The sequence below is a fragment of the Mus caroli genome, unplaced genomic scaffold (assembly GCF_978045245.1).
Source record: "Mus caroli unplaced genomic scaffold, Mus_caroli_1 scaffold_16, whole genome shotgun sequence".
Taxonomy (NCBI): domain Eukaryota; kingdom Metazoa; phylum Chordata; class Mammalia; order Rodentia; family Muridae; genus Mus; species Mus caroli.
The window spans coordinates 95192607-95213230 of record NW_028227271.1 but is presented as its reverse complement, the minus strand read 5'-3'; the positions used below and the strand labels follow the sequence as shown (position 1 = coordinate 95213230).

The 20624-nt window shown below is 39.4% G+C and overlaps 1 protein-coding gene across 4 annotated transcripts in view; it reads left to right on the top strand.

Annotated features, from left to right (window-relative positions):
- The window catches only part of LOC110288904 (UDP-glycosyltransferase 3A2), a 71943-nt gene extending 51935 nt beyond the window's left edge, over positions 1-20008 (top strand). For all 4 annotated transcript variants that reach the window (XM_085831433.1, XM_085831431.1, XM_085831434.1 and 1 more), the window contains 4 exons: positions 9435-9969; positions 14743-14974; positions 16017-16236; positions 18824-20008. In XM_085831433.1, the coding sequence (XP_085687559.1) occupies positions 9435-9969; positions 14743-14974; positions 16017-16236; positions 18824-19100 (1264 nt within the window). In that variant the 3' untranslated portion in view covers positions 19101-20008. The remainder of the gene's footprint in view (positions 1-9434; positions 9970-14742; positions 14975-16016; positions 16237-18823) is intronic.
- The last annotated feature ends 616 nt before the right edge of the window (positions 20009-20624 follow it).

Here is a 20624-nt window from a genome sequence, read left to right as displayed (position 1 = left end):
GAGTAGTACTCCATTGTGTGAATGTACCACATTTTCTGTATACATTCCTCTGTTGAAGGACATTTGGGTTCTTTCCAAGTCTACATAGTGGAGCATGTGTCCTTATAATATGTTGGAGCATCTTCTGGGCATATGCCCGGGAATGGTATAGCTGGGTCATCAGGTACTATGTCAAATTTTCTGAGGAACGGCTAGACTGATTTCCAGAGTGGTTGTACCAGCTTGCCATCCCACCAGCAATGGAGGAGTGTGGAAACAACTTTCTACGTGTCTTTTTGCTTTTAATTAAAAAGCATACTTTATTTTATGAAAAGCCATATGGTTTCCATAGGAAGTAAAACTAATGATTGTCTATCTTTAAACAGAATAAAAACAATAAGTCAGGCTACAGATCCTCTTTCCATAAAACATATTAGAAATCATTTTTATCTAAGTGAGTCACAATTTTATTTAGCTCAGACACTGATGGCCTCAAAGTCACAATCCTAAGACTGACCTTAAACTCTTCATCCTCCTGTCTCCATTTCCAGAGTGTTGGAATTCCAGGCTTGTGTTTATCTATCTGCAGAACTATTTCTTTATTTCTTTAAGTTTTTATTATTTAAATGCATTTAATACATCAAGCACAGTAATAATATTGATTGTTTTGAGAATCAAATAATACATAGATGTTCAGAATTGAGAGTTCATCTTGGTAGATTTTTCCTTTGTTGAGTATGAGGTGTCCCTCCTTGTGTTATTTGATAACTTTAGGTTGCAAGTTGATTTTATTCGATATTAGAATGGCTAATAGAACAAGCTATTCCAACTTGTTTCTTTGGACCATTTGATTGAAAAATTGTTTTCCAGTCTTTTACTCTGAGGTAGTGTCTGTTTTGTCCATGAGGTGGGTTTCTTGTATGCAGCAAAATGTGGGTCCTGTTTATGTAGCCAGTCTGTTCATCTATGTCTTTTTTATTGGGGAATTGAGTCCATTGATATTAAGAGATATTATTGAAAAGTTATTGTTGCTTCCTGTTATTTTTGTTGTTAGAGTTGGGATTCTATTCATGAAGCTATCTTCCTTTAGGTTTGTTGAAAGATTACTTTCTTTTTCTAGGGTTTAGTTTCCCCTCCCTGTGTTGGAGTTTCTCCTTTATGATCTTTTGAAGGGCTGGATTCATGGAAAGATATGTTGTAAATGTGGTTTTGTCATGGAATGTTGTATGTCAGCCCACAGTCTATTTGAACCGGGTACACCTGGAAGGCAGACTGGGGCTGAAAGAGACTTAGACTGTGAGAGAAATTAATGAAGACCAAGTCACAACTCTGTTCAAGGCCCACAAGTTTACTAAGAGACCGTGTTTTTAAGGGGGAAGGCCTATTCCCCACCCCCTCCTCCCGCCAGTCCACTCTTGGTGCCTGGAGCCATTCTGCCAGCACTCATTGGCCAGGCTGGTTGCTTATTCAGGAATCTCTCAGGAAGGCAGGTTCAGCCTCTTGACAGGTAGCAGAAGAGCAGGGCAGTTGTCACTTCAAAAAGGAGCCAGCCAAGTCAGAAAGCTGCACTGCAGGTGGCCACACCTCAGTGGCCACAAGGTTTGTACCAGCCCACTTCAGGCTGGGGGAGGCTACAATGGAATACCTTGGTTTCTCCATCTATGGTAATTAAGAGTATGCTGGGTATAGTAGCCTGGACTGGCATTTCTATTCTTTTATGGTTTGTATGACATTTGTCCAGGATGTTCAGGCTTTCGTAGACTCTGGGGAGTAGTCAGGTATAATTCTGATAGGTCAGCCTTTATATGTTACTTGACCTTTTCCACTTACTGCTTTTAATATTCTTTCTTTGTTTAGTGCATTTGATGTTTTGATTATCATGCATTGGGAAGAATTTCTTTCTGGTCCAGTCTATTTGGAATTCTGTAGCGTTCTTATATGTTCATGGGCCTCTCTTTCTTTAGGTTAGGGAAGTTTTCTTCTATAATTTTGTTGAAGATATTTACTGTTCCTTTAAGTTGAAAATCTTCATTCTCATCTATACCTATTATCCTTAGATTTGGTCTTCTCATTTCGTCCTGAATTTCCTGAATGATTTAGTTTCGGTTCTTTTTGCCTTTTCTTTGATGTTGTGTCAATCTTTTCTATGGAATCTTTTGCACCTGAGATTCTCTCTTCCATCTCTTGTATTCTTTTGGTGATGCTTGCATTTATGGCTCCTGATTTTTTTCCCTAGGTTTCTATGTCCAGAATTTCTCCCCTTTGTGATTTCTTTATTGTTTCTCCTTTTTTTTAATTAGGTATTTTCCTCAATTACATTTCCAATGCTATCCAAAAAGTCCCCAATACACTCCCCCCCCAGTCCCCCACCCACCCACACCCACCCCTTGGCCCTGGCATTCCCCTGTACTGGGGCATATAAAGTTGGCAAGTCCAATGGGCCTCTCTTTCCAGTGATGGCCGAATAGGCCATCTTTTGATACAAATGCAGCTAGAGTCAAGAGCTCTGGGGTACTGGTGAGTTCATAATAATGTTCCATCTATAGGGCTGCAGTTCCCTTTAGCTCCTTGGGTACGTTCTCTAGCTCCTCCATTGGGGGCCCTGTGATCCATCCAATAGCTGACTGTGAGCATCCACTTCTGTGATTGCTAGGCCCCGGCATTGTCTCACAAGAGACAGCTATATCTGGGTCCTTTCAGCAAAATCTTGCTAGTGTATGCAATGGTGTCAGCATTTGGAAGCTGATTATGGGATGGATCCCTGGATATGGCAGTCTTTAGATGGTCCATCCTTTCTTCACAGCTCCAAACTTTATCTCTGTAACTCTTTCCATGGGTGTTTTGTTCCCAATTCCAAGAAGGGGCACAGTGTCCACACTTTGGTCTTCATTCTTCTTGAGTTTCATGCGTTTAACAAATTGTATCTTATATCTTGGGTATCCTAAGTTTTTGGGCTAATATCCACTTATCAGTGAGTACATATTGTGTGAGTTCCTTTGTGAATATGTTACCTCACTCAGGATGATGCCCTCCAGATCCATCCATTTGCCTAGGAATTTCATAAATTCATTCCTTTTAATAGCTGAGTAGTACTCCATTGTGTAAATGTACCGCATTTTCTGTATCCATTCCTCTGTTGAGGGGCATCTGGGTTCTTTCCAGCTTCTGGCTATTATAAATAAGGCTGCTATGAACATAGTGGAGCATGTGTCCTTCTTACTGGTTGGAATATCTTCTGGACATATGCCCAGGAGAGGTATTGCTGGATCCTCTGGTAGTATTACGTCCAATTTTCTGAGGAACTGCCAAACTGATTTCCAGAGTGGTTGTACCAGCTTGCAATCCCACCAACAATGAAGGAGTGTTCCTCTTTCCCCACATCCTCGCCAGCATCTGCTGTCACCTGAATTTTTTATCTTAGCCATTCTGACTGGTGTGAAGTGGAATCTCAGGGTTGTTTTGAGTTGCATTTCCCTGATGATTAAGGATGTTGAACATTTTTTCAGGTGCTTCTCTGCCATTCGGTATTCCTCAGGTGAGAATTCTTTGTTCAAGTCTGAGCCCCATTTTTTAATGGGGTTATTTGATTTTCTGGAGTTCACCTTCTTGAGTTCTTTATATATATTGGATATTAGTCCCCTATCTGATTTAGGATAGGTAAAGATCCTTTCCCAATCTGTTGGTGGTCTTTTTTGTCTTATTGACGGTGTCTTTTGCCTTGCAGAAGCTTTGCAACTTTATGAGGTCCCATTTATCGATTCTCGATCTTACAGCACAAGCCTTTGCTGTTCTATTCAGGAATTTTTCCCCTGTACCCATATCTTCGAGGCTTTTCCCTACTTTCTCCTCTATAAGTTTCAGTGTCTCTGGTTTTATGTGGAGTTCCTCAATCCACTTAGATTTGACCTTGGTTCAAGGAGATAGGAATGGATCAATTCGCATTCTTCTACATGATAACAACCAGTTGTGCCAGCACCATTTGTTGAAAATGCTGTCTTTTTTCCACTGGATGGTTTTTGCTCCCTTGTCAAAGATCAAGTGACCATAGGTATGTGGGTTGATCTCAGGGTCTTCAATTCTGTTCCATTGGTCTACTTGTCTGTTGTTATACCAGTACCATGCAGTTTTTATCACAATTGCTCTGTAGTACAGCTTTAGGTCAGGCATGGTGATTCCACCAGAGGTTCTTTTATCCTTGAGAAGAGTTTTTGCTATCCTAGGTTTTTTGTTGTTCCAGATGAATTTGCAGATTGCCCTTTCTAATTCGTTGAAGAATTGAGTTGGAATTTTGATGGGGATTGCATTGAATCTGTAGATTGCTTTTGGTAAGATAGCCATTTTTTCAATGTTGATCCTGCCAATCCATGAGCATGGGAGGTCTTTTCATCTTCTGAGATCTTCTTTAATTTCTTTCTTCAGGGACTTGAAGTTCTTGTCATACAGATCTTTCACTTCCTTAGTTAAAGTCATGCCAAGGTTTTTAATATTGTTTGTGACTATTGAGAAGGGTGTTGTTTCCCTAATTTCCTTCTCTGCCTGTTTATCCTTTGTGTACAGAAAGGCCATTGACTTGCTTGAGTTAATTTTATATCCAGCTTCTTCACTGAAGCTATTTATCAGGCTTAGGAGTTCTCTGGTGGAATTTTTAGGGTTACTTATGTATACTATCATATCATCTGCAAAAAGCGATATTTTGACTTCTTCTTTTCTGATTTGTATCCCCTTGATCTCCTTTTGTTGTCTAATTGCTCTGGCTAGGACTTCAAGTACAATGTTGAATAGGTAGGGAGAGAGTGGGCAGCCTTGTCTAGTCCCTGATTTTAGTGGGATTGCTTCCAGCTTCTCACCATTTACTTTGATGTTGGCTACTGGTTTGCTGTATATTGCTTTTATCATGGTTAGGTATGGGCCTTGAATTCCTGATCTTTCCAAGACTTTTATCATGTATGGGTGTTGGATTTTGTCAAATGCTTTTTCAGCATCTAACGAGATGATCATGTGGTTTTTGTCTTTGAGTTTGTTTATATAATGGATTACATTGATGGATTTTCGTATATTGAACCATCCTTGCATCCCTGGGATGAAACCTACTTGGTCAGGATGGATGATTGTTTTGATGTGTTCTTGAGTTCGGTTAGCGAGAACTTTATTGAGGATTTTTGCATCAATATTCATAAGGGAAATTGGATTGAAGTTCTCTATTTTTGTTGGGTCTTTATGTGGTTTAGGTATCAGAGTAATTGTGGCTTCATAGAATGAATTGGGTAGAGTACCTTCTGTTTCTATTTTGTGGAATAGTTTGTGAAGAACTGGGATTAGATCTTCTTTGAAGGTTTGATAGAACTCTGCACTAAACCCATCTGGTCCTGGGATTTTCTTGGTTGGGAGACTATTAATGACTGCTTCTATTTCTTTAGGGGATATGGGACTGTTTAGATCATTAACCTGATCTTGATTTAACTTTGGTACCTGGTATCTGTCTAGAAACTTGTCCATTTCATCCAGGTTCTCCAGTTTTGTTGAGTATAGCCTTTTGTAGAAGGATCTGATGGTGTTTTGGATTTCTTCAGGGTCTGTTGTTATGTCTCCCTTTTCATTTAGATTTTGTTAATTAGAATTCTTTCCCTATGCCCTCTAGTGAGTCTGGCTAAGGGTTTATCTATCTTGTTGATTTTCTCAAAGAACCAGCTCCTCGATTGGTTGATTCTTTGAATTGTTCTTCTTGTTTCCACTTGGTTGATTTCACCCCTGAGTTTGATTATTTCTTGCCGTCTACTCCTCTTGGGTGAATTTGCTTCCTTTTGTTCTAGAGCTTTTAGGTGTGTTGTCAACCTGCTAATGTGTGCTCTCTCTAGTTTCTTTTTGGAGGCACTCAGAGCTATGAGTTATCCTCTTAGAAATGCTTTCAATGTGTCCCATAAGTTTGGGTATGTTGTGGCTTCATTTTCATTAAACGCCAGAAAGTCCTTAATTTCTTTCTTTATTCCTTCCTTGACCAAGGTATCATTGAGAAGAGTGTTGTTTAGTTTCCACGTGTGTGTTGGCCTTCTATTATTTATTTTGTTATTGAAGATCAGTCTTAGTCCATGGTGATCTGATAGGATGCATGGGACAATTTCAATATTTTTGTATATGTTGAGGCTTGTTTTGTGACCAATTATGTGGTCAATTTTGGAGAAGGTACCGTGAGGTGCTGAGAAGAAGGTATATCCTTTTTTTATAGGATAAAATGTTCTGTAGATATCTGTCAGATCCATTTGTTTCATAACCTCTGTTAGTTTCACTGTGTCCCTTTTTAGTTTCTGCTTCCATGATCTGTCCATTGGTGAAAGTGGTGTGTTGAAGTCTCCCACTATTATTGTGTGAGTTGCAATGTGTGCTTTGAGCTTTACTAAGTATATTTAATGAATGAGGCTGCCCTTGTATTTGGAGCATAGCTATTCAGAATTGATAGTTCCTCTTGGAGGATTTTACCTTTGATGAGTATGAAGTGCCCTTCCTTGTCTTTTTTGATGACTTTGGGTTGGAAGTCAATCTTATCAGATATCATAATGTCTACTCCAGCTTGTTTTTTCCTACCATTTGCTTGGAAAATTGTTTTCCAGCCTTTCATTCTGAGGTAATGTCTATCTTTTTCTCTCAGATGAGTTTCCTGTAAGCAGCAAAATGTTGGGTCCTGTTTCTGTAGCCAGCCTGTTAGTCTATGTCTTTTTATTGGGGAGTTGAGTCCATTGATATTAAGAGATATTAGGGAGAAGTAATTGTTGCTTCCTTTTATTTTTGTTGTTAGAGTTGGTGTTCTGTTCTTGTGGCTGTCTTCTTTTAGGTTTGTTGAGGGATTACCTTCTTGCTTTTTCTAGGATGTGGTTTCCGTCCTTGTATTGGTTTTTTTTTTCTGTTATTATCCTTTGAAGGGTTGGATTCGTGGAAAGATAATGTGTGAATTTGGTTTTGTCGTGGAATACTTTGGTTTCTCCATCTATGTTAATTGAGAGTTTGGCTGGGTATAGTCGCCTGGGCTGGAAATTGTGTTCTCTTTTTTTCTGTACAACATCTGTCCAGGCCCTTCTGGCTTTCATAGTCACTGGTGAAAAATCCGTTGTAATTCTGATTGGCTTGCCTTTATATGTTACTTGACCTTTTTCCCTTACTGCTTTTAGTATTCTATCTTTATTTAGTGCATTTGTTGTTCTGATTATTACGTGTCGGGAGGATTTTCTTTTCTGGTCCAGTCTATTTGGAGTTCTGTAAGCTTCTTGTATGTTCATGGGCATCTCTTTCTTTAGGTTTGGGAAGTTTTCTTCTATAATTTTGTTGAAGATGTTTGCTGGTCCTTTGAGTTGAAAATCTTCATTCTCATCTACTCCTATTATCCGTAGGTTTGATCTTCTCATTTTGTCCTGGATTTCCTGGATGTTTTGAGTTAGGATCTTTTTGGATTTTGTATTTTCTTTCATTGTCGTGCCGATGTTCTCTATGGAGTCTTCTGCACGTGAGATTCTCTCTTCCATCTCTTGTATTTTGTTGCTGATGCTCACATCTATGGTTCCAGAGATCTTTCCTAGGGTTTCTATCTCCATCGTTGCCTCAGTTTGGGTTTTCTTCATTGTCTCTTCTTCCCTTTTTAGGTCTTGGATCGTTCTATTTAATTCCATCACCTGTTTGTTCTGGTTTTCCTGCAATTCTTTAAGGGATTTTTGTGCTTCCTCTTTAATGTCTTCTACCTGTTTAGCAGTGTTCTCCTGCAATTCTTTAAGGGATTTTTGTGCTTCCTCTTTAATGTCTTCTACCTGTTTAGCAGTGTTCTCCTGCAATTCTTTAAGGGATTTTTGTGCTTCCTCTTTAATATCTTCTACCTGTTTAGCAGTATTCTCCTGTATTTCTTTAAGTGTGTTATTAAATTCCTTCTTGATGTCCTCTACCATCATCATGAGATATGCTTTTAGATCTGGGTCTAGCTTCTCCAGTGTGTTGGGGCGCCCTGACTGGGCGAAGTGGGAGTGCTGGGTTCTGATGATGGTGAGTGGTCTTGGTTTCTGTTAGTAAGATTATTATGTTTACCTTTTGCGATCTGGTAATCTCTGGGGTTAGTTGTTATCGTTGTCACTGTTTAAAGATTGGAGCAGACGCCGTGTTCCACTCACCAGAAGTCTCAAAATCCTGTGGCGGGTGTCGTGGGTAGTTGGCGGGTGTCAGCTGACCCTGGGCCCTAGCTACTCTGGTGCTGGTCAGACCGGAAGAGGCTTGTGGCCCTACTCAGGCAGGTTTTCTGCTTCCCTAACTAATGAAGTCTCAGGTCTCGCGCGCAATTGGATAGGAGCAGAAGCTGTGTTCCACTCACCAGAAGTCTCAAGATCCTGTGGTGGGTGTTGTGGGTAGTTGGCGGGTGTCAGCGGACCCTGCACCCTAGCTACCCCAGTGCTGGTCAGACCGGAAGAGGCTTGTGGCCCTACTCAGGCCGGTTTTCTGCCTCCCCAATCAAAGCAGTCTCAGGTCCCGTGCGATTGGACTGGAGCAAAAGCTGTGTTCCACTCACCAGAAGTCTCAAGATCCTGTGGCGGGTGTCGTGGGTAGCTGGTGGGTGTCAGCCAACCCTGCGCCCTAGATATCCCGGTGCTGGTCAGACTGGAAGATGTTTCTCCTTTTTTGTTTAGATCCTGAGTGGTTTTTTTTTTAATTCCTTCACCTGTTTGGTTGTGTTTTCCTGTAAATCTTTAAGGAATTTTTGTGTTTCTTCTTTGAGGGCTTCTATGTGTTCAGCTGCATTCTCCTGTATTTATTTATGGGATGTATTAATGTCCTTAAAACCCTCTATCAGCATTAAGAGATATGATTTTAAATCTGAATCTTCCTTTTCCGGGGTGTTGGTGTACCCAGGACTCACTGTAGTAGGAGTACTGGGTTCTGATAATGCCAAGAATTCTTGGTTTCTATTGGTAAGATACTTGCATTTGTCTTTTGCTATCTTGTATTTTCTGGTGTAAGATGTTCTTGCTGTCTCTGGCTACAGATTGTTTCCCCTGTGAGTCAGTAAGCCTGTGTCTGGGAGACCAGCTCCCTCCTGGGAAGACCAGTGTACAAAGGACTAGGAAAAGCCCCACCTCCTGGGTGCAGATGTTGGCCCATAGGACCCTGTCCCAGCTCTTCTGCCACTTCTGGGGCCTATGCTCTCCTGAGTGGACCTGCCTTAGAGAGTCACCAGAAAGAAAATTGTCATCTTTCCTGAGCTTGTTCAACTTTTATATTCATATCCTTTCATATCCTACAAATATCATTAGTGAATATTTAGTACTATCCATAACTGAGGATCCTATATCTAATGTTGAATACTAAAGTGTGTAAAAACATACAAAATATCCTTTGGGAATTAAGCATAGTATCATTCCAAATAGTGTGGAAAAGCTTATTAAAATATTTGTTGTGTTTTAATTTATTTGTGTGTTTATTTATTACAGGTCCGAACATCACACCCTACTAAAGATTCATCAATACTTTGGGGACTTATGCAGTCAATTATTAAGCAGAAAGGACATCATGGACTTCTTAAAAAATGAGAACTTTGACCTAGTACTTCTTGATTCAATGGACATCTGTTCTTTGCTGACTGTTGAAAAGCTTGGGAAACGATTTGTGTCATTTCTTCCCTTTCAATTTAGCTATATAGACTTTGGGTTACCAAGTGCCCCCTTGTCCTATGCTCCAGTGTATGGTTCTGGTCTAACTGACCAAATGGACTTCTGGGGCCGAGTGAAGAACTTTCTGATGTTCCTTGATTTCACCATGAAGCAAAGGGAAATCCTTTCTCAATATGACAGTATTATCCAGGAGCATTTTGTGGAAGGCTCTCGACCAGTGTTGTCTGAACTTCTACTGAAAGCTGAGCTGTGGTTTGTCAACTCTGACTTTGCCTTGGATTTTGCTCGTCCCCTGTTTCCCAACACAGTCTATGTGGGAGGTTTACTGGACAAACCTGTTCAGCCAATACCCCAAGTAAGTGATAAATTAGCTCTCACTTTATATTTTATTCAGAGACCTACAATACTCAGGTAGGGGTTGTCAATTGTCAGAGATGTCCTGAAAGGAAATGCCTTAAGGTAAGGGAGATATTTGCAGCCTACACTTTTAGGGCTGTGTAAGTACAGTGTCAAAATGCCCCATGCTGATATTGAATACCTGGTTATATGGTAAGAAGTATGAGTTGTTTTTGTCCCTCTGAAGTCCTGGATTGGGTAGAATGACTCATTTAGTTAGTATTGATATTTCCGATTGAAATTTGATTACACACAGGGACACAAACACCCAAACACACACAGACACACAGAAATATATATATATATATATATATATATATATATATATATACACACACATATATATGTACATATACATATATATGTATAAAGTGCAACAAATGTCTGTACATTTTGCATTTGTTACAGAAGCATGCTTTTCATGATGAAACATATACCTGTTTCAGAAGGAATGTATTTAGACAAAACTTAGCAGGAGTGGCATCAAGAACTGTGTCTGTTATTCTGTGTGTCCAGTCTTTTGAGCTCTTTAAATTTCATCCAGCTATTGTAAACCATTAGAGCTGCCATGTAGTTTACATGATCAATGCAGGCTCAAAATCACTACCACTGAAAAATTAAAAGTACAGAGAACTAATAGATTTTTATTGGTTGTTCCCTGTCACTATAGTATTGTTGTTTTGTAGACATTATCTTCTATAATTCCCTGTCCCTTGCTGGGAGGAATGACCCCCTGAGTTTTTATACAGTGGTGGCATTGATGTTGAAATGATGAAGATGATCCTTCTCCTATTTTCATCTAAATGCAGAGAGAGTACAGATTCCTTCTGGTTCTACTGGGTGCCAGAGTCCCTACCTTTCCTAGCACTGAGTGAGAAGAAAACTTTGGGGAGTGATCACTGAATGATATGACTTATTTTTCATTGCTGAAAGGAGTTGTCAGCTATGGGTTTTGGATAAAATCTTCTGAAAATTCAAATTGGGGGAGTAGGTGTGCAGTATATAGATGTGGAAGGGAGACAGTCATCATCTTGGTTCCCTGACTGCATCTCCAAGGAATAGAAGATTCATTGACATTTAGAGATCTAGACGTGATTGGCAGTCTTCACCTTCTAGACAGGTGAATTAGATATTTGAACATAGAGAGATGAAGTATTTGTCAAAGAGAAGAGTGGGGAGAAATGTTTTCAAGGAATGCCTGACAAAGCAGTATGGAACTTACTCTGTAGGGTATTTGACCACATGGTTCTTTAAAGATCATGTTAGAAGCAAAATAGACAGTTGTGTTTGTTGATATAAGAAGCAGACTTTGCATTGAACCTTTCACAGAAGATTAAAGACTGCATTTAACTATTGGAAATTTTGAGTTTATCAAACTTTACAATTATATTATTTAAAATATGTGAAACAGTTAATTCACAGAGAAGATGTAAGAAATACACCATATATGCAACAAATATGAAATAAAAATATGAAGAAAATGTAAACAATTTAAAGAAGTAATAGATAACTTAAGACTTAAATTCTGCCTCTATAGAATGAGAAGAGTTTCCATATCCATTATCATCTCCATCAACACTATAAGCTAATCAGAACTCTTAGAAATATATAGAGAGTATTCTTTAAATTTATTTTAAAAATCATTTTATACTTCTTGAGTTCTTGTCCTGCATATATTCCTGTGCATGAGACACAGCTGTGCCTGGGTCCAGAAGAGACCAGAAGAGGGCACCAGATTCCCTGGAGCTAGAGTTACAGAGGGCTGTGACCTGCTATGTGGTTTCCTGGAAACTTAACTGTGGTCCTCTGTAAGAACATCAAGTTCTTTTAGATACCAAGCCATCTCTCTAGCTCAAGGATCTTTTCCAGTAAGAACAAGGCACATATTCTTCTCTAATGCAGAAAACAATATCCTTGGTTTGTGCATTAGAACACAGTCAGATGATAACAACCCCAGTAAATTTCAAAATCTTGAATTAGTGCAAAAATCTCATATCACAGTGGGATGATATAGAAATCAAAAATATATAAAAATAGACAACATGCTCTAAAACAGCTAATGAGACAAAGGGGGAAAATCAAGAGGAACATTTAAAAACTGTATATCAAGGAGAAAGGGACAAAACACATTGGGATAATAAAATACAATAAAAACAATTCTGGGCATCCTTTTTGGCTGTCATTATCTCTGTTGGTACAGACAAGGCAATGGAGATTGATAATGTAACCTTTCACTATATGGAAATAGATAATGAGGATAGGACTAAATAGCATACTCTTAGAAAGGAGAGGCTTAAAAATCAGAGTAAAGATTATTGAAACAATGAATATTAAAACATTGGAATGAACTGAACAAAAGAGAACAGTACACTGGCAAACCACTAGAGTCATTGAGAAAATGAATAAGAAAAAACAATCAAATAATTAAATCCTAAAGTGAAAAATTGCCCATTATTTTATTTAATTAATTAATTTATTTATTTGGGTTTTTTTTTTGAGACAGGATTTCTCTGTATAGCTCTGGCTGTCCTGGAACTCACTTTGTAGACTAGGCTGGCTTCGAACTCAGGAATCCACCTGCCTCTGCCTCCTGAGTGCTCGGATTAAAGGCGTGTGTCACCATGCCCCGTGCCCGCACACCTTTTTTTTTTTTTTTGAGATCTGTGTCTCTTTTTCTATTTTTTTTAATATTTTTATTACATATTTTCCTCAATTACATTTCCAATACTATCCCAAAAGTCCCCCATAGCGCCCCCCTCTTCCCTACCCACCCATTCCCATTCTTTTGGCCCTGGCATTCCCCTATATTGGGGCATATAAAGTTTGCAAGTCCAATGGGCCTCTCTTTCCATTGATGGCCGACTAGGCCATCTTTCGATACATATGCAGCTAGAGACAAGAGCTCCAGGGTTCTGGTTAGTACATCATGTTGTTCCAACAATAGGGTTGCAGATCCCTTTAGCTCCTTGGGTACTTTCTCTAGCTTCTCCATTGGGAGCCCTGTGATACATCCAATAGCTGACTGTGAACATCCACTCCTATGTTTGCTAGGCCCCAGCATCGTCTCACAAGAGACAGCTATATTTGGGTCCTTTCAGCAAAATCTTGCTAGTGTATGCAATGGTGTCAGCGTTTAGAAGCTGATTATGGGACGGATCCCTGGATACAGCAGTCTCTAAATGGTCCATCCTTTCATCACAGCTACGAACTTTGTCTCTGTAACTCCTTCCCTGGGTGTTTTGTTCCCAATTCTAAGAAGGTGCACAGTGTCCACACTTTGGTCTTCATTCTTCTTGAGTTTCATGCGTTTATCAAATTGTATCTTATATCTTGGGTATCCTAAGTTTTGGGCTAATATCCACTTATCAATGAATACATATTGTGTGAGTTCTTTTGTGATTGTGTTACTTCACTCAGGATGATGCCCTCCAGGCCCGCACACCTTTGATCCCAGCACTCGGGAGGCAGAGGCAGGCAGATTTCTCAGTTCCAGGCCAGCCTGGTCTACAAAGTGAGTTCCAGGACAGCCAGGGCTATACAGAGAAACCCTGTATCGAAAACAACAACAACAACAACAACAACAACAACAACAGCAGCAACAACAAAACAAAACAAAACAAAAAGATTCTAAGGGAAACACACAAACATGTATCATCAAATTAGGTGACCTACAGGAATGGACAAACTCCTATTGCTATCTGTTTACAAACCTGGCCTTGAGAGAAATAGAACATCTGAAACTTGTAAGAGTTTATTAGGTTGGAAATGCCAACAAACTCTTTCATCAAGAAAGTCTAATATGACACACATTAACTGGCAAATTTAGTGAAACACTGAAAAGTCAATTGCAGCTCCTCTATAAATATTTGAGGCAGTTGTATAGGGAGGAATACTTCTCAGCTCGTTTTATGAGTCTATTATTGCTCTGTAACAAAGACAAAAATCAAAACCAGATGAGAAGAACAAAGCTGGTGAAGGAATTTTGTGTATTCTATTACATATTTGTTGCCTACTTATAAAATAATGCAATTGATATTAAAAAAAATGTTTGCAGCGATCTCAATTTTTTAAACAGAGAACTACTCTTAACAATTAGGTTACTCCCAAGGTTATACTTTAAGCAACAGAAATTAGTCACTGAAATAAATCTTGTGTATATGTATATGTATACGTATATGTATATTTACACGTATGTAGACTTGGTTGTCAGCAAAAGGCTGAGAACTCCGACATTTACAACATTAATATTGGGGGTTTGGCATATGAAACACTTTGAGCACCATCCTATGTAATCCCATGTTATGATACAGAGACAGTGATTTCTTGGACAATAGAGAAGTCCCCAAAGCCACCTCCCCTCAAATTTTATGTTTATGTGTGACTTTTTGGAGACCCATCACCAGCACACTAAGTGACTGAGTCTCTGAGTTTTGTACCTAACATTGTGACTCAAAATAAGCTGGAAAATTTTGGAAATAGACTTCCGTCAGTAAAACCACAGGCTACACATTTTATAAGAGTTCATGGTGAAGAGATGTCTGCTAATAAAAGCAGTAAGCATGAACACAGTACACATGACACATCTACACAGGGCCTATGGAAGGACTTTTATCTTATAGGACATGATCAACTGAAGCAAAGATTTATTCAATACCCAGCCTGCTTTCATGTCATGCTGCTTTGGCCTTTACAAACCACCTCCTTTGCCTTCTTCCCTCTATGATTCTTCTAGGACTTGGAGGATTTTATCTCTCAGTTTGGAGAGTCAGGTTTTGTTCTTGTGGCCCTGGGCTCTATAGTGAGCATGATTCAGTCCAAGGAAATTATTAAGGAGATGAACAGTGCTTTTGCTCACCTCCCTCAAGGGGTGCTCTGGACATGTAAGGATTCTCATTGGCCCAAAGATGTCAGTTTGGCCCCAAATGTCAAAATCATGGATTGGCTTCCACAGACTGACCTTCTAGGTAAGCTCCTCTTCGACCTGTTACTTTCCTTTCATTCACATGTTTTGGAGACTTAATGATATCCCATGTCTGAACACGTGGAATGGCAGAAGAGAAGGCTACTGATAGGTAAAGGTTTATCTCCAGGAGGCAGGCAATCACAGCTTTTGAATGATAACAGCTTCTTGAAGGAACCAGGCTGCAGTCTAGTCTGGCTATAGCAGCAACGTCCTTATTTTTTTCCAACTCAGACAGGTCTCATATCCGTAATTAGATATGATCAGTTACGTTGCCTTGACGTAACAGTATCTAAGATTGACTAGGATTAATATAACACCATTGTGGACAATATGTGAACTATAACTACTTTCTGAGGCAGTTGGCGCTATTTGTCACCACTCTCACAGTGACATGAAGATACTTCAGCGATTTTAAAACACAAATATGAATGTAAGCATGTAGACACATCTTGGTTGCCAGCTACAGGCTAAAAACTTAGACACATACATGACCATTGGGGGTTTAAGGACATAGGAAAAAGGCTCACTTTCCAGGGAACATGGGTAGATTTTGTGTGAGGTATAGTTTGGGATAATTTCTATATGATCATAAGAAATATTTGATTGCTTTCAAGATGTTGCAACAGACAAGACCTATACATCTAGAAGTGTTTGGTCTACCATCCCCCCTTTGCTTTCCTTGAAGCAGAGGAGATAGCACACAGAATATAAGCTTTATAAGAAAGCAGGTATGGAAAGCAAGAGATTGTAGAGGTGACAAAAGAGAAGAGAAAAGCATCATTGGAAGGGACAAGGATGAATAGGAGGACAGGAAACATGTCTGGCTTGTCACTCTCCTTGTAGCTGGATGTCTTTGGATTGAAGTAAGGCATTTCTCTGGAAAGGTAAGGTTAGACATCATATCCTGGAACATTGCAAATATCAAAAGCAAAACCAATGTCCACTCTCTGCGGCACATGGATATTTCTTGGGTCTGCTGCTTTACCTGGTATCTGATGCTTCCATAGTGAAATCTTGGACCATCTGTCTATCTTTTGCAACAGCTCACCCTAGCATTCGTCTGTTTGTCACTCATGGAGGGATGAACAGTGTGATGGAAGCTGTCCATCATGGAGTGCCCATGGTGGGGATTCCATTTTTTTTTGACCAACCTGAAAACATGGTCCGAGTAGAAGCAAAGAATCTTGGTGTTTCTATTCAGCTACAGAAGCTCAAAGCAGAGTCATTTGCGCTCACCATGAAAAAAGTCATAGAAGACAAGAGGTATGCAGCTCTCTGGGTTGTGGTCCATAAGACTGAATGAAGGCCTGACACAGGGATCTGTGTTGTCTGTTTTCCAGTGAAACCAGAATTTTGTAGTTGTGTTATAATAAGTGTGTGATACTTGAAGGCCCTGCTTTTCCTTTGACATTAATCCTAATTTTAGGTAAAGTGCTGAAAAAAATGCTTCTGTCTATGGTTGTATGATGGTTTCTTCTCTACAAAGTACCTTTATGACCTCTCACATTTTGGGTACCTATAGTAGAATTCCAGTTGAAACAGGACAGGATATTTACATGTTTTATTTAAATTTATTTTCATAAAATGTTCTTTTTTATTAGATATTTTCTTTACTTACATTTCAAATGTTATCCCCTTTCCTAGTTTCCCCTCTAAAAATCCCCTATCCCCTCCCCTTCACCCCTCCTCATCAATCCACCCACTTCCATTTCCTGGCACTGGCATTCCCCTAACTGGGGCAGAGAACCTTCATAGGACAAAGGCCTCTCCTCCCATTGATGACTGACCAGGCAATGCAATCCTCTGCTTCAAGATATTTACATGTTATTGTGACTAATCTCCCTTAGGACTTTCTCTTTGACATCTCCCCATCACCTGAATTGTTATTGTGTTTCCTACTGTAGCACATAGAGAGCACGCAACATGAAGAAGCAGTGTGTATCAATTTTATCCTGTTCCTAGGACACAGGGCAGTTCTTCCATAAAGGAAGATTTTACAAATCTAGCACAAATAGGGCAGGAACAGGAGTTTGGACACCCACATAGCTCTTGCCCATTCAGCACAGTGACTTAACAACTCAACAAGTGTAAATATTCAGGTTTCAATGTCCTAATGGCTTCAATCAGATATACATCTCTTACATCTGTTCCCAGTATTCAATTTACTCATTCTCTCTGTGCTATAGGGTATAAAATGTGTTTTTTCTTTTCTATAAACAGTGAGCACTTTTCTTAACTTCCTGTGAACAATGCTCCCAGTTTCCAGCCCAGCCCCTTCAAAGACTTCTTCTAACCACTGTTCTTCCTTCAGTTTCCCTCTGCTTAAACAGACTCTTCTCCCAGTTTTCCCAGTACTAGCAGCTCCAAACTATAACAACGGTTCTAGGCTATCTACTCAGCTCTGCTTCTTCTGGCTCAACTGTCTCTTAACATAACATCTTCTACATCAACTGCCTTCTCCTCTCATACTGTTAGCCCAACCCACTTTCTCAACTTCTACTAGATTTTTTATATCCTATCTTGTTTCTAGAATCCAACAGGCAGCCAACACTGAAGGTCATAGGGTCAAGCAGCTCTAATAGTTAACAATTTGTTTTGCCATTCATTCATTCATTCATTCATTCATTCATTCATTCATTCATTTTACATCCTGATCGCAATCCCTTTCTTCCAGTCCACTTCTGATATAGCCCCTTCTCCCTACCCACTCCCTTCTCCTTTGAAAACGGGGGCTGGCACACCCTGGCACATCAAGTCACTGCAGAACTAGGTGCATCCTCCCTGCTGAAGTCAGATAAGGCAGACCAATTAGGGGAACAGAGTCTATACGCAGGCAACAGTCATGGACAGCCCCTCTCCAGTTGTTGGGAGTTCTGTATGAAGACCAAGCCACACATCTTGTACATATGTGTGTGATGTGTGTGGTGGGGGACTAGGTCCAGGTCATGTATGCTCTTTGATTGGTGATTCAGTCTCTGGGAGCCCCAAAGGGTCCAGGATAGCTAACACTTTTGGTCTTCCTTTGTAATCCCTGTTGCCTCAGGGTCATTTAATGCTTCCCCAAACTGTTCTACACGACCCATCAAGCTTGATCTAATGTATGTCTATTAGTCTCTGATTCTGTTTCTATCAGTTATCTTGGTTCATTCTCCTAGTCCTCTCTTCTGAGGTGTCCTTACATCTGATCTCCCCCACCCTGTTCCCTTCCCCATCCTTTCTCTCATTACGTTCCCTCCCTCTAATGACTACTTATTTCTCTGTCTAAATATTCTCTCTTCACAAATTAGTTATAATCCTTCTGTGTAGGTTTTTCTTTTATATTGAACTTTTAAACGTGATTTTTGTATGTATTCTTGAATTTTTTTGTTTACATAGATGTATTTTGATCAATTCCAGGTTACTTTCTCCTCCACCTCTTCCCAGAACTCCCTCAAACAGCACCCTCTCAACTTCCTTTCTCCTTTTAAAATCTTTGCTTCCATATATATATATACACTCTTTTAACCAATTGCGTTGAACTCTCCACATGTGAATTGGTTTGGTGGGGGCCATCTACTATGCCATGGGAACTTTCTGATGGACCTTGAGTAATAATGGTAAGGGTTTGCCAACAGATTTGGTTTAGAGCTGAGCTATGAATATGGACAAGAAATGTGTGCGTGTGTGTGTGTGTGTGTGTGTGTGTGTGTGTGTGTGAGAGAGAGAGAGAGAGAGAGAGAGAGAGAGAGAGAGAGAGAGAGAAATTGCGGTGGGGAGAAAATATGGGCTTGTATGTTTGTGTGTTCATGATTTAAGATTTAAGTACTGGCACAGCAAATAGGTAACAGTCTTTCTCTGTCTATGTCCACAGGTACAAGTCTGCAGCAATGGCCTCCAAGATTATCAGGCACTCCCACCCACTGACCCCTGCCCAGAGGCTTGTGGGCTGGATAGATCACATCTTGCAGACAGGGGGTGCAGCACATCTCAAGCCATATGCTTTCCAGCAGCCATGGCATGAGCAATATATGCTCGATGTCTTCCTCTTTCTGTTAGGACTCACACTGGGTACCTTGTGGCTTAGTGTAAAGGTTCTTGTTGGTGTAACCAGGTATCTGAGTGGAGCAAGGAAGGTCAAGCAGGCATAATGCTGAAATGCTGGGCTTGGCTCTGGTGTGGTGACGGGAGGTCTGTGGCTCATCAGAGGCCTTCCATAATTCAGTACATAGCAACTCTAGCATTCTCTGCCTCTATCTTCTACTGATGCACCCGAGTTAGTACCTCACTACTTTTGGCCCATTGGCTTCTTGTTTTCCTCTTATGACCTTCATTCCTACTTAGATATAAACCACGTGCATTATGTGTTCTTCCTCCCACTCATTTATCCTAAACACACTGCTTCAATAGGCTGTTTGCCCCGTGGTTGCTTATGTTCTTCCTCTCTTTATCCCTTCTATCATTTGGGGTTAAAACCATAGTTGGACATTTTTTTCTCATGTTCTTTTTTTTTTTTATAAACATTCTTTAGAGCTCAGAATACCTCTTCTGCCTTACTCCACTGTTTCCCTCAGTTCTGGATAGCAATCATTCTATAAAATGAATTTATCTAAGAATATATGAGGTAGAAAAATATAATAATTTTTGTTTGGTAATAATCAGAATAAAAATGATATGCAACTGAAATATTGGAAGAATATGCTTTCAAAATGCTCCTGATGTAAAAGATTTATTTCTAAACATTTAAGAAATTACAAAAGGAAAGAACTTGTTGTCTATTTATTCATTGGAGTAATGTGTCTATATAAAGTAGAATGAGCCAGAGTTCTATAAATGTATGTGGAATAGAGTTCAGTATTGTTAACTAAAATAATGCCAATGAACCAATAAGTATCTTCTTTCACATTTTCTAAGATGTAAGAGTTGATGTGCCATGAATAGTATACAACTATACTTCTTACACTATACTTTTTTTTTTTTCGTAAAAAGAACCATAAGTTTGAGACTCACTTGATAAGTGAACCCATGAAATCAAATAAACACCAAAATGAGAGTGGTCTTCATCTTCTCACCAGGATTTTTACTACTAAGAAAAGCATGAAAAAATATCACCACCAATGGCTAAAAATATTTTGAGTGTCAAATTCCCAGTTAAAGAAAAGCATACATCTATATGATCTTATGATTTACTGCTTGTGTTTCATAGTTGGGTGGATGAGTGTTTGAAAACTACTGCAGAGGATTAAGCAAATAGATTTGTAAATAATTTGGTAACATCAAGTGTTGTAGTCTTTAGTTGTAAAAGAGAGACTCAGAAATGGCAATATGAGATGAACATAATGCAACTGGGAAAGTACTTCAATTTAAAGTATGACTAAGAATTCACAATTTGATATGATAAAGATAGGCATGCTCTTCTAGATAGCCACATGGGATTTTGCAACCCTATTTATATCTGTACATTTTCAAGCATATTTTCTGACCATGAACTGGTCTTCAAGTATTAATTATCATGGAAAAGATTCATGGCACCTTGCAAATATATGCTTTGAAAACTGATATTAGGTAAGTAAGATGATTATGAGGCCACAGGAAGAAGAAAAATGCTCCAGAAGGGATACTCACACACACACACACACACACACACACACACACACTTATATATATAAATATAA